This window comes from Meles meles, chromosome 10 (assembly GCF_922984935.1).
Source record: "Meles meles chromosome 10, mMelMel3.1 paternal haplotype, whole genome shotgun sequence".
Taxonomy (NCBI): domain Eukaryota; kingdom Metazoa; phylum Chordata; class Mammalia; order Carnivora; family Mustelidae; genus Meles; species Meles meles.
The window spans coordinates 48568808-48582942 of NC_060075.1; the positions used below are offsets into that span (position 1 = coordinate 48568808).

At 40.5% G+C, this 14135-nt stretch overlaps 1 protein-coding gene across 4 annotated transcripts in view; it reads right to left on the reverse strand.

Moving 5' to 3' along the window:
- Positions 1-13166, reverse strand: part of CREB5 (cAMP responsive element binding protein 5) — a 343687-nt gene extending 330521 nt beyond the window's left edge. For all 4 annotated transcript variants that reach the window (XM_046021501.1, XM_046021499.1, XM_046021498.1 and 1 more), the window contains exons 1-2: positions 13101-13166; positions 8177-8270 (exon numbers count right to left, since the gene is read on the reverse strand). In XM_046021501.1, the coding sequence (XP_045877457.1) occupies positions 8177-8270; positions 13101-13154 (148 nt within the window). In that variant the 5' untranslated portion in view covers positions 13155-13166. The remainder of the gene's footprint in view (positions 1-8176; positions 8271-13100) is intronic.
- Between the last annotated feature and the right edge of the window lie 969 nt (positions 13167-14135).

Consider the following 14135-nt stretch of genomic DNA (forward strand, 5'->3'; position numbering starts at 1 on the left):
GCGTGAGGACCATCTGAATGCGAGAAACAAAGAACCCCAAATCTCAAGCTAAACTCAAAGTTTATAACTTTTGAGTTTGGGCTTTAAGTTGAAAGTACTTTGTTGCCATTACCTCCGCAAATCAGAATTGGCCCTGCAAAAAAACCTGCGGGCTGCTTTCTCGCGGGGAGTTTGCAAAGAGCACAGCAGCTTCTCAGGACACCCAGACAGCTGGGACCCATGCAAGTAAGGCAGCTTAGCCACCTTTACCTGTCTTATATGTGGGATTCTTCTACTGCTCGGACAAGACTGGTAGCAAGATTTTTTAAAAATCCCTTGCAAAGGTTGTCATATTTCAATATCCAGCTTCCTTCCTGGAATGGTGAGTCTGTACCTTGAAAAAGGAGCACCTTTTCACAGACTGCTGCTGCCTCTGTAAATAGCTAGGTAGAGGATTCCTGCCATGAAGAGACCCTACTTGTTCATCTACCCGAAAGAGTGCCACAAGCTTGACATGATGATTTAGAAATTCACCCACCTGCTATGCAACAGGAAATCCCGCACCCCACTACATCTGGGAAGGACTACACGTATGTGGCTACAGCTATTAGAGGGGGAAAAAAAAAACACACTCACTAAGTTTTCCATCAGTCCTTAGTCTGCCTAGTGTCAAGTGCTGCAGCCCCAGCAAGTCTGATTATTCCAAAGTCTAAATGACAAGCACAAAGCTAAAGCCTGAAACCTGATTCTTCTTTTAAAAAGTGTTTAGTCTGCTCTACATTTAATAATAGGTTGCTACCTTATTCCGTTTCAGAGCTGCACTGGAGTTCCATGTTTGTCTATGTTTCATTTTCCTCAATGATGAAAAGGCAAGGCAACAAGTCATCAATTAAAAAAAAAAAAAAAAGTAAAACTAGAGTTCCCATAATATACCAGAGAAGAAGAATGCAAACTCCTGAAGCAGAATTTTCTTTCCCATTGATCTAATATTCTCAGTGGTATCACTAAAGGACTATGCTAGGTAATTTTACATCATTTTGCATTAAATTGACAGTGACTGGGAATACTATAAAAGCCCTACTAATTCACACCACTTATAAGAAAGATCAGTTTGAATTGGTGACCATTCTAATTATAGGGTATTTTTTTAAAGGTTATTTTTATTATTTGCATGACTCAGATTCAACCAACAAAATGCAGCTTAATGGAATTCCTCAAGAATGCTGCTCAAATCAATAGAGAAAAGTATTGGGATTAGCATATCTATTTTAGTTAAGAGTTGGGCTTCTCAGAAAAGGCATTTTTCTCAGGCAGTTCTAATATTCTTTTTAGGTTACATTTATCCTGTGAATTTTTCAGCAAATGCCTTCTTTAAAATTTACTTAGTTCCTATCCCTGTGTGAATTTTAATAAAGTCTTAATCAGGAAGGTCTACATTAAGTGAATTTTAAAATACACCCTCCTTTATAAGGGACACAATCATTAACTGACAGAATTCCATGGAATTGTAGACAGGCTCTTTACAATAAATGTGCCTTTTATTAAGTGTGAATACACAAAGGAGCAATGGGGTCCTCTCCATAACACTGAGGTTACTATTTCCCTGCATCTATCCCAAGAGGCAGTGCTTCCATGGCACAAACCAAGGCAACTCTGGGTTTTTAAACAATAGTTGTGGAATGATTAAGGGTTGCCCATGGCTTGGGTGATCCAGGTTCCTGAGAGACAAGACACACTGGCAGAAATTTGGAATAGAATGCTGCAATCCACTTATGGTCAAGATGGAGAGCTAGCAGACTAGATGCCCTTAGGAGGACCTTGAGTCAACTAGAAAATTCTCTGACAAGGGCATCTCCTCTGACACATGACTCCAGAAGACACAGACTGAGATTTAAATTAATCAGATAAATAATCCACCCCTACTCACTGTCAGCCATGGTCTAGCCAGTGTTCCAACAATAATCAAAGCACAATTTTAATTCACGTTAGAGGAGCTGAGCTAGTAGAAAGTGTTATGAACACTGAGATCATGTCTCTGCAAGGTAGGTGAACAGAGGAGACCCAAGATGAGTCTCTTATCGAGGCCTGCCCTGGACTGTGGAAGCTAAAGCTTCAAATTTCCACTTACTCCCTAATTGCCTTTGTCAAAAAGGATGGTTTCCAGGTGGAATAAACTGAAAGCCAGGTTTTCCTATATGAAAAGGCCTCTGATCAAGGCCTCTGAGGTGTTCAGGTGAATTGTTAAAAAAATGCAGTTTTACTTGATCAGCTAGAAACATGAATGAGAAGCTAACTAAACTTCTACAGAAGCTAACTATAAATGCCAATTGCCACTTGTCACAATGGAGGGGAAAATCTGATTTAAAAACACACTCTTTGGGGTACCTGGGTGGCTCAGCCAGTTGCTTCTGCCTTTGGCTCAGGTCATGTTCCCAGGGTCCTGGGATCGAGTCCCACATTGGGCTCCCTGTTCAGCAGAGGGCCTGCTTCTCCTCCTGCCTGCCACTCCCCCTGCTTGTGCACTCTCTTGCTCTTCCTCTCTGACAAATAGATAAAATATTTTAAAATAAATAAATATAAAAACACACTCTTTGTTCCTCTATATGCTAATGTGTCAGTATAATCTCCTTCTGAAAACCTTTGACTATTTTTTTCCATTTGATGACTCTTGAAGAAATATGCCAGTAACAGAAGAGAAAACAGTTCATAGATGTATATCCAAACATAAATCTAACACTAAAACATGTTCTTAGTACATGGAGCTTACCAAATCTAGATGTACAATGACAAAATTATACACAGACAGGAGCTTTGGACAAACTATTTATCCTCCCGATCTTGTTTCCTCATATGAAAAGAGTGACCAGGATTAAATGACATAATGTATATAAAGCAGGAGGCATGATTATAGGCATAAGATAAGGCAATAAATGGCAGCTACCGTTATTATCATGCTGCCCTCTGGTGTGAGCCATTTCCACCACCCTCTGTTCCATAAAGATCTGAATAATTTCAATAATGAGAAATCATGATGTACCTTTGCCATCAATGGAAGAGGAGGTAAATATGGTCCGTGTGTGTGTGTGTGTGTGTGAGAGAGAGAGAGAGATTTACTTATTTAGTCAGGATTCCAAAATGAATGTGGAGTGAGATATGTCACCTTTTCTCTGACTTCCTCTTTAAAATGCCCATGGATTAGGGGCATCTCTGTGGCTCAGTTGGTTAAGTATCCAACTCAGTTTCAGCTCAGGTCATGATCTCAGGTTGTGAGATCAAGCCCTGTGTCGAGGGCTCTCTCTCCTTCTCCCTCTGCCCCTCCTTGCTCTCTCTCTCTGAAAAAATAAAAAATGATAAAACAATTAAAAAATAAAATGTCCACGGATTATTAAGTAGGTTTGTAGCAAACAGCCATGAGCAATGGCTCTGGGTTCTGATATTATCTAATTAATCATGATCAGTCTCTTGGAAGACAAGTGTTCTACTCCACTGAACAACATTCTTGCTTTCTACATGGCGAGAATTAGGTTTAGAGCCTGGAACTAGAGACAGTCCCTAATTCTAGACTTAATCCAGGGATACAATGGGTTCGGAGGAAGAACTATTTTATCATTTGTGATAGATACTTGGCGTCAGATGGGAGTAGGAAGATGGAATGAGGATGCCAGTCTCTCTCACATCTCTTCTGTGTTTGAGCTACACCATGTCCGGGGGGATGGTGTCACCGCTTTCAGTCTTCATTCAGAAGACAGGGAGAAAGGTCACTTGAGCCCACCAGGCTGAGCACCAGGTCTCTGTTGAAATGCCGCTAATGCGGAGAGGCCTCTCCTGACCTCCTTTAGCAGCTCACTGGACACCTGTTTCACCTTGTCATGTTTGTCTTCATCACAGCACTTGTCACTAACTCATATATTCTTGTTTACTAATCTCAGGGGAGGCGTGTTGTGAATGATCTCTCTGCCTCCCCACCTCTAAAAGAGTATAGTAAGTTCCATGGAAGAGTGACCTCATCTGTCTTGGTCAATGCAGCAACCCCAGCACCGAGCACAATAGGATCTTTGCAGACACGCTCAGTGTTTGTTGAATGAATAAATAAGTGTAAATGGATGGGCAATCTCAACCCCTCTTCCCACACCTTGGCTGCTGCCTGCCCTCGTTTCCCTCCAAGCACACACCAGTTGCCTTCAGCATTAATTGGGCTGTGATGTCTGGTGTGATTTATTAGGTATTCGAAGGCATGGTTTCATGCAGCTCCTTCTCAGGCTTCCCACCTGAGATGCTGACTGGGTTTAATCTTTTGAGGAAAGGTGTGCAACACTCTTCACTTCCTTTTCATGAAGCAAAATTCATCATCTTCTAGATCACTATTTCCACCATACACCCCCGACACTCTTCTCATTTAGATTGTTTGCTTATTTGCTTGTCTGGCTATAAATAAAACTGCACTTTGATTCGCATTCTGGTTTTTACCAGTACAGAACTGGGGAACTCTGTCAATAAGTGGGGTGGGAATTTCTGACAGGGCAAGATGTGGAAATTCCTGCATACTTAGCCATGATACCATTAAAATAGACCCAAATACCACACTGTTTCGCTCTAGTACAAAAATTTGATCTTAATTTTCAGACCAAACAGATCTCTTGTCACATAATGGCTGATAATTTTGCAACCCGTGTGTTAAAGTATATTGTCCTTAATGGGTTCCCATTTCAAACCTGGCACTTAAAACCTCTGATATCACAACTTCCCTCACCGTGAAATTATTTTCAGTCACAACAAGAACACCTGAAGGGAGAGACTAACGCCCATCATCATATCAGGACTCTGGAAATGTACCACGAGGACCAAGTAAGAATGGAAGGACCAAGGTGGCAAGGGCTAGAAGTCTTTGTCCTCAGATTCCACCATCACCACCCCATTCATGCCCCAACTAGTGCTGTCCCTCTGGAATGAGGTTTTATGGTTACTCTCTATCCATACAAGCAGACTCATCTTAATGAAACATTGTGACTGTCACTTTTACTACTCTGCCTTACAGCATGTCAAAGATCATTTACAACCGTTTTGAGTTGTAAATTGTACCTGGTCTAAATAAAGTGGACTTTATGGCAAAGCTAAGAAATTATTTGAGATCTTCATAACTCTTTGGACATTTACCTTCAAAAAGTCTGTCTGTGGCATCTAAATTATTTTGCTGACTGAAATATTTGCAATTAATGTAGGACAAAGTAATTTTCCAAAATACAAGTTAACCAGATATCCTGAAATTAGTAATGAACATTCCTACCATACTTCCTCTTCATTATATGTGCCAAACTCCAATTCATCCAAAATGAAATTTTGTGTAATTGAATATTGCTTGAAAAAAAAAAAAAGTGGCCTAAAAGGGACTTGAAGATTTTTGACCCACTGATGCTTGCTGATTTCAGATTTAATTTATATTATTTTTTTATTGTTTTTGTTACTTTCAAGCTGTAGGAAATCTTTCATCCTTAAGATAGCTTAAAGTACATAAGCTTTAAAGTACATTCAGAAATAAAATTCTAAAAGACATTTCAGTAGATTTTGGAGTATCTGATAAATTCAAATCTAAATAAATCAAGATATAAGACAAGTAAAACTTCAGTCACATTTGTAATCACAATCTAATATGCTAAAACTAACATGAGGTTTGAGATACATACATCAAAATCTTTTTTGGAAAAAAAATCAACAAAGCAAAAATTCCCAACAGACAGCCTATTACAGTGTAGTGTGGACAACACTGGTCTATGACATAATGTAGACCTCTGTCCCCGAAATGCAAAGTAATGAGCTGCACTGGACAGCTCTGTTTCTGGTCCAGCAAGAAAATTCTATGACACTACAAGCATGGAAAATGGACAGAAAGTTCAAAAATGTAGCACCTAATTTCACTTGGAGTAAGAAATGACCTCATACTAGCTTCAACACAAACCATGAGAAAGCAGAAGAAAAATGCGCCATTATGTTATTCATGTTATTTTCCCTCATATTTATTTCTCCCTTCATTTTCTTATTCCAAGTTTGACATAATAAAAATTAGAGAGAATTTCCTCTCAATAATTTCCCAGCTGGCACTACAATTACTGGCAGCAATGTCTTCAAGCTAACAAAGATCTGGTTAAGAACAACTGAAAAGTTGCAAGAGCTTAATCAAAAGCCTGTTTACAGGCAGCACATAGAAGTGTTCACACATCTATAATTCCTTTTTTTCAGACCTTTGGATGGGGCTCCTTATAGGGCCACCCCAGCTGTTTACCTGAAAGATACTACCTGGTACTTACCATGAAGCCGTAATATCTACACATAACCTAACCCCCACCTCCCACTCTCCTACCACCAAGGAGCCTATTTTTGGAATTCTATTTGGGAAAAATAAAAGGCTAACTTTTAAATTTAAATACTAGGAGCCACACGGTCTACAGCCCTCCTACTTGCATATATATCTGCTCATTGTTTAACTATGAAGTTATACCACATTGTAAATGATAGAACAAACTCAATGATAAAACCAAAAGAATGGACCATCCTTCCTAACCCTTCTGGGCTTTTGTCATCCTTACAGAACTTTCTGAAGTTTCTGCACCTCTATTTCTAGGCTTAAGGGAAGATGAAACTATTTCTGAAGAGCCAACTAGTTCAATCCGAACAAACAGGCTGAGAGAGAGGTGGTAGGTGGCAGGGGAGGCAAGGGAAGAGGCTGCCTTTGAGCTAGAGATTCTGCCAAACCACAACACATCTGCACCATTAACAAGTCACTGGCGGGACCGTGAAGACGTGTGGATGGCTCTGTCTCCAGAAGTATGAGATCGTGCGTATCAACTGCTGAAACTGGACAAGGCAGCCCCCGCTGAGCAAGTCAGGGGGCTAGGACTCCGGATCAAGGACCCTCATCTTTGCCCTGTGTGGGCAGCTTGGGAAGGCTGCTCCGACACCCTCAGCCCCTTCTTCTCTCTCAGTAAAATACGAGTTGTCATAGTAACCTGCCTGACAACACTGTTACAGGATTTACTAATAATAGGGATAATAAAATAGTTGTAAAATTTAAGTGCCATAGAAATGCTAAATTGTATGAGCCGGGCCTGCCAGGGCAGTCCATTTCTCTTCTGATATCATTTAAAGCATATTTACGGGTGTATTATCTCTTTCATGATGCCAAGGAGACAGTGGCTTTGGTGAAACATTCCTAGCCTAAGAAGGGTAACAGGAAATGCTTCAGCTACCCTGCCAGGGATTAGGAAACACTTTCACTTACATTCTTGCACTAGATCTTCACAATGAGCCTGTGGAATAGACTGAGCAGACAAAATCATTCCCATTTTACGGAAAAAGGAACTGAGGCCCCAAATTGTTCACTAACATGGTCCAAGGTCATTTAGAAGAGACCCCATGAAAGAGTTCAAGTTTCCCCACTCCTGGCCCTGCCCCGTTTTAGTTCACTGCACCACCTATCAAATTGGGAAGGAATGGCAATTGCTTGATGGATTAATTGTGATGTTGATTTATTTCTGCTCACATCTGCTGAGCCCTTGCTATGGTTCCCTACATCATCATCACATTTAATTTTCCACTTAGGAGGAAGGTACAGTTTCTTTAAAAAAGTTTCACTGATCACCTCTGTTGCAAAAGAGCAAGCGAGCGAGAGAGAGAGAGAGAGAGAGAGAGAGAGTACTAGCGAGTGCTCCTTCTACAAGAGGCACATACCATTTTCCTTACAATTCTCATGCAAAATAGATCTTAGCCCATTCTCTAGTTTAGCTACATTTCCATAGGTACAGTACATTGTGGTGTCCTCAAGAACAGCAAGCACACCAATCTTTGCATCTCCTGTGCTACTCAGAACAGGACAGTATACATCACAGATGCTCAATGAAGATGTTCTGCTTGACTGATTACAGGTATGTGATTTTTTAAAAATACTTATGCGGAGCCAACTTCCACAGTAATAAATATTTACATTCCTGAAAGTGAGAAATCACAGCTCTTTGGTTATTTGAGTGAACACCACATTAGCTGATTACAATTCTGCTTACCATTATTTTAAGCCTCTGCTGTACCTTAGAAATATACGTCTTCAAGGCACAGAATATGCCGGTGGAAATCATGCTATAGTAAGAACAAGTATCTCCCAGGCAGCTGATGCACTCACCCAGAGCCTTTTTGCCTGATGGCTCCTTACCTGATAACATATTGTCTGTTTTTATTGAGGGAAACTTCAAAGTCATTTCATGCTTGTGCCTATGAATCATCAGATGGTCCTCTGTTGGGAAGCGCTGTCAGACAAATAGAAAAAAAAAGGGGGGGGGAGGAGCCATTCAGTTTTATAATATATATTTGCCATCACAGAGAAAAAGTTGTATTCAGCATTGCACATGTGACAGGCAAAACAAAAAATTAGTTCTGAAAAAGTGTGAAAGCATGCTAAGTTAAATGCCAAATTGTTTTTTGCAAGCAAATGTGCTGAGCTGTTCCTTTGAATTGCACCCAAATATATGCATCATTATTTCCTTTACAGTTTACCAGGGGCTAAAATAGGTTGCAGTAAAATCTGGCTGAATAGTAATAAGAAATAGGAGACCTTTGCCTGCCATCATCTCTGACTCCCCACACCTTTCCCAGGAATTCCTTGCAAAGGCCTCTACTTCCTATATAGTCTTTGAATATAATCAGCTGTGAAGACTCATCAGTCAACTAGGTATTTCCTTAGGAACTAGAGGTTTGCATTTGGGGAAGACTTTAAATTTGTGTTTAGTTAAAGAATAAGTGAGAAAAAGGTAATGAACAATGCTGAAAGTATTCAAGTATTCTCTACAATAGAACTATGCTATACCTTCGAAGAATAAGAGTGTTTGGATGAATGCTCATATATATTCACAAAGAAATTAACGGTGACATCATGACAAAGTAAATTCTCTCATTTTTACCTATATATGAGAAGAAAACATGTCCAAATAGAAAAATGAATTTAGACCTAAGTAGCACTGGAGTTTCGCAAGATTATTTGAAACTTTTGTCTCGTAGTTACTGTTCTACGTAACAGTATATAAAATAGTATACTATGAAATAGTATGAAATAGTCTAAGCCATAATAAGTATGCTAGATGTTATCTATAGATTAACCAGAAGTAGGAAAAATGCATGAAGTAGGAAAAGAATTTTGATTCATGTCAGACATTGGGAAAGAATTACATGTCATGCTTAACTGTTTGACATAAACACCTACAAATATGCTTGTAACACTGTATGCATTGTAACATACATTGTATAGTATGTTTCTGTTTACGAAGGCCTTGCACACCGCACTCATTATGTGATCTTTTACAAGTATACAGATGACTTATAGTCACATGACAAATAATTTTTTAGTATTCTATACTCAGTACCATGTAGTAAACCGACACTTTATTTTTAAATTTTGGAGAGTGATATTATAGTTGTTTAAAATGCAGCTCTCAGGGGCGCCTGGGTGGCTCAGTGGGTTGGGGCCTCTGCCTTTGGCTCAGATCATGATCCCAGGGTTCTGGGATCGAGCCCTACATCGGGCTCTCTGCTCAGCAGGGAGCATGATTCCTCCTCTCTCTCTGCCTGCCTTTCTACCTACTTGTGATCTCCGTCTGTCAAATAAATATATAAAATAAAATAAAATCTTTAAAAAAATAAAATAAAATAATGCAGCTCTCAAATGTTTTCAGCTGTCTGGCTTCTGGTCACATGGTAGGATTGGATTTCCTGGCCCTTTGTGGTTGAGTGGGGCCGTGTAACTAGTTCTATCCACGGAGTCATGAATGGAAGTTACATGTCACTCACATGCCAGCACCTAATTCCTGGTGCAAGACCCTCTCCCCTTTAACACAGCAATTCACAATACCAGAAATAGTGACTGCTCAATTATCCTAAAGCTTTGAAGGTTTACAAAGAGCATCTCTGAATTCTAGATGATTACCAAGAGGGTCCTGCCAAGTTACAATAGAAATGTATGCCTGGCAATTGAAATAAGACTTTGCTGTTTGAAGCCCCTGAAGCTTTGGGTTGATTTGTTATTGCAGCACATCCCAGCCTCTCTTGACTCAGGCTGGTATGTTTTAATAACTGAACTTAACAGAGCATCTGCTTTACCAAGGTCAAATGAAAACACAACAAAAGACAATAAACTCTGCTGAACATTTCTGAATCTTCGACAATTTAGAAAGTCTCCTAGAGCTTCCTAGTTCCTCAGGATAGTCATTAAAAGTTTCAATTACCATTATATACTGTGGTAGAAATCTTCTCTGCAAATAGTACAGATTTGTGTTCATGTGAATAAGGGAATTCACTGGGCTAAATCCTCTGGAATGTTCTGAAAGTAGTTTGGGGAATAAATATCACTTAGTTATTTGTCAATTGTATTATATAAATTGGAGCATATAGAATCTGCAAAGCCTGACAATTATGTCAAGTTCTAACTACACCGAAGTCTGATTTATAATGACATGGGGTTTTGCTGCAGCTTCATCTATTTTCTTGGTCCCTTATCACACCTTATAATGACTACATCAAATATAGGACACTACCATGTGTGGTTTAGAGACAAGTTAAACTTCTTAGTCTTTCCATTAAAACCCATATTATAATTTTTATTGGGATATATATAATCAAGAAACAACATGGTAGTATCCTACATTTTGTATTTGTAAGCCACTTTTTGGTTGCATAAAATAATAGCCTAAAACAGAATATTAACCTGATTACTTACTAAATAACAATAATTTCCATAATATGTCATATTAACTATAAATACCTCCTCAGAGAGACAACACAGGACATCACAGGGCTTTTTTAATTTAGGAGGAAAGAGCAGCAAATTTTACGTAACCAAGATGTCCAGTCTATGACAGATACACAGCTGAGAGAGACCCCTTGAACTCAACACACGTTCACGCCAAGGGCAAAGGAGTGGTGAAATTAACAATGAACTCTGCGCGCTCAGGAAGAGCAAAAGAAGCTTCTCTTTACTCCTGGAACAAAGCTAACTATAAGGAGCTGTAATATAAAAAAAACCTCCCCATTCCTAATAGTGCAGAGCTTCTTTCCATGAGGGATAAAGGGGAAATATCCTTTCACCACTGCTAAAGTAGCACAGGCACTGGTAACTCACATTTACTCCCCTTCCCAATCCCCAGGCATCATTTCTTCTCCGTGCAGGTCCCCAGGTTCTGGAAGGCCACTACAGTAAATGCCATGATTACAACAACGGACTTAATTGTGATTTGCTAACACCCCACCAAGAGACCCCTGGAATCACTAAGCAACTGCTACATTTCCTCAATTCTAATGCATCTTCAAATTGAAAGATGTACACATTTTTTAAACAACTTGTCAGAAAAAGAAACACTTTCACCTTAAAAAAAAAAAACTTAGACGCAGCTTCACAAGGGGTTGAGGGGAAAGGCTTGGAGTTTTTCCTTAAAACCAAGAAACTATGGAAATCCTCAATTCTCATTTTGTCCAACCAGTTCACTCAGCCTTCTCAAGGAAATGACCTGTTCTTTCCCTGAGTTCAAGGTCATTAGAAATGCAGTCCTCAACCTTCACTACCATCTCTACCTTAGAATTTGTGTGTAACTTCATAGTGCTGCTTCCATTCCTTTTTGCCTCAGAGGAATAGCATCCCCTTCTCCTCACAGGCTCTTACACACTCTTGTCTTCTGGAGGTTTGTGCTTCGGTTGTGATCTTCAATCCAGCATGCTCACTTCTCCTTGCCCTTGACTAAATCCCGCCCAGCTAGCCTTTCATTTTAAAAATGAAGGCTGCTTCCTTCTTAGACTACCATTATATCACTGTTTCCCGTCATTCCCTAGCGCGCTTGAAAGAGTCCTCTATGCTGGCCACCTCCACTTCCTCACCACCCACTCACTCATTAATCCCTTCCAACCTGGCCCCCACCCGGACTCCTCTCTCATAGGTCACCCGCCAGGACCCAACTGCCAAACCCAACAGCTTCTGCTCAGCCTCTCACTGTCCCGGCTCTAGCAGCGTCTGACACCAGTGACCACATGTCTGTGGCATTATTTATTTATACCCTGCCTGATTCCAAACAGGAGAAAAGACAGCTTACAGCAACACATAAAATGGAATGGGAGAGCATCAGCTAAAAATCAGGGGGCCCCCAAAGGAGAAGGGATTTAAAAAAAAGCAAAGTTAAAGTCAAAACGCAAAATCATCAGGTGGCAGGCATTCTCAACTGGGGGCCATTTAGCAATGCCTGGAGACATTTTTGGTTTTCACAGCTGGGGAGTGGCCACTGGGACCTAGAAGGTAGAGGTCAGGGATGCTGTCAAACATCCTGTGATACACAGGAGAGCCCTTCACAACGAGGAATTATTCTGCCCCAAGAGTTACCAGTGCCAAGCTTGGGAATTTCTGCTGCACGGCCCAAATTACAGCAGCAGTAACAGTAACAATGGTGAACGTTAATTGAGCATTTATTATGTGCGGTCCTTACACGAAATACGTAGTATCTCTTCTAATCCTCACAATGATTCCACTTGATGGGAGCCTTTGGAGGCAAAGAGGTTTACTCTCTAGCACAGCATGCCAACTTCCCCTCTTAAAGTTTAGACAAATGGAAAAACTGTGGGTTCTAGAAAAGTTATAGGGGGCTTATTGTCCTGAAAGAGGAAAAAAAAAAAAAAAAAAAACAGAATTCAGCCCTGATGATGAGCTGTTTCACCAGTAATCCAGAGGCCCCGTATCAAGTGACTATTGTAAAAGCCGCATCCTCCCTCCCCTTTCTGAAATAACAGTCCTGAACATCTGGTGGGCAGGATGTGTCTGGCTGACTTCCAAGGGAAAAGTTAAGGATGGAAATGGCTAATGCTCATGTGTTTCAGGGGCTGTGAGGGAAGCAGTTCAAACTATTCAAAGTAGAAAACAGTAATAACGAGGAGGAAGATGTGATGAAGATGATGGCGGCGGTGGTGGCGGTGATGGTGGAGGGGGCTCTGACAACATCTTAGTAAAGTAATAAGGCCTACAGCAGGCGAGATTGCCAAGTGAGAGCTGTCTCCCTGTCAAAAGGCAGCTACATCCCTGGCAGAACAGACCAAAGGATCCCCACACTCACCTGAGAGCAGCCCGGGGCACTGCAGACGAATGGCCTCTCCTGCTCTAAATTCATCTTGGATTCCTCATAAATCTGTAGGGACAGGGGGAGAGGGAAGAAGGAAAACAGAAATCCATGAATATCCCCTGCTTCTACCTAAGAAACTTGAGAAAGGCAATTGCGCGGAGCCCCTTTCTATGCCAATCCCCAAATTAGACAAGATAAACATGAGCGCAAGCCTGGGTCCCGCCTTGCTGAAGTTCGCCAGGCTTTCTGCCGTCTGCGCTCCTATTGTTTGCCTGAGTGTAGATTTATTGTACTTTGAAGAAAAATGCCATGGGGCCGTTGCAGCAGAAATTCTGCCTCTGGAAAACCACCTGGACTGTGTTATTACCCGTGAGACTGCACCTGAGCAAGAAGATTCCAAAGCAAAGTTCACACCGGTCCTTTGGAGTTGGCTACTTAGAAAAGCGAGGGAGGGGACAGTAAACAGGGTTAGCACCAGTGTGGTGACCAACCTGAGCAGTGGTCCAATAATTCAGCCACGATCTCCCTGCTGGTCTTTGGGATGTGGGGAGAAACCTTACGTTATAGTCTCTGTCCTATGTTACATTCCAGTGTGCTCCTTTCTTACGTAGGGAGTAGGTTCTAAGGTAAGTTTATTAGGCAAAAATTGAATGTCATCAAAATGACTTTTACAAGTCTTCCCTAAACTGACATAAGTACATACACATAGTTTCATGGTCTCTAACTTACAGAAACATAAAACAATGTTTTCTGACAAAACAAAAGCGTTCATTATAGGAACATTCTCAAATGACTCCGAAAATGTTCACAGGTTGGTTTTTTTTTTTTACATAAAAAATTTTTTAAACATCACAAAATACTATGGAAATTTAAGTTTCACAATTCAAACCATTTTCTAAATCTTACTTTTTGCTAATTTTAGAGTTGAGTTTAAATAAGCTACATGTGCTACTGGTGGGACATGGCTCTATCAAGGGACTAAAAACTATTCCTTTATCTTTGAAGCACAGGAAGGATTTAGCTTCCTTA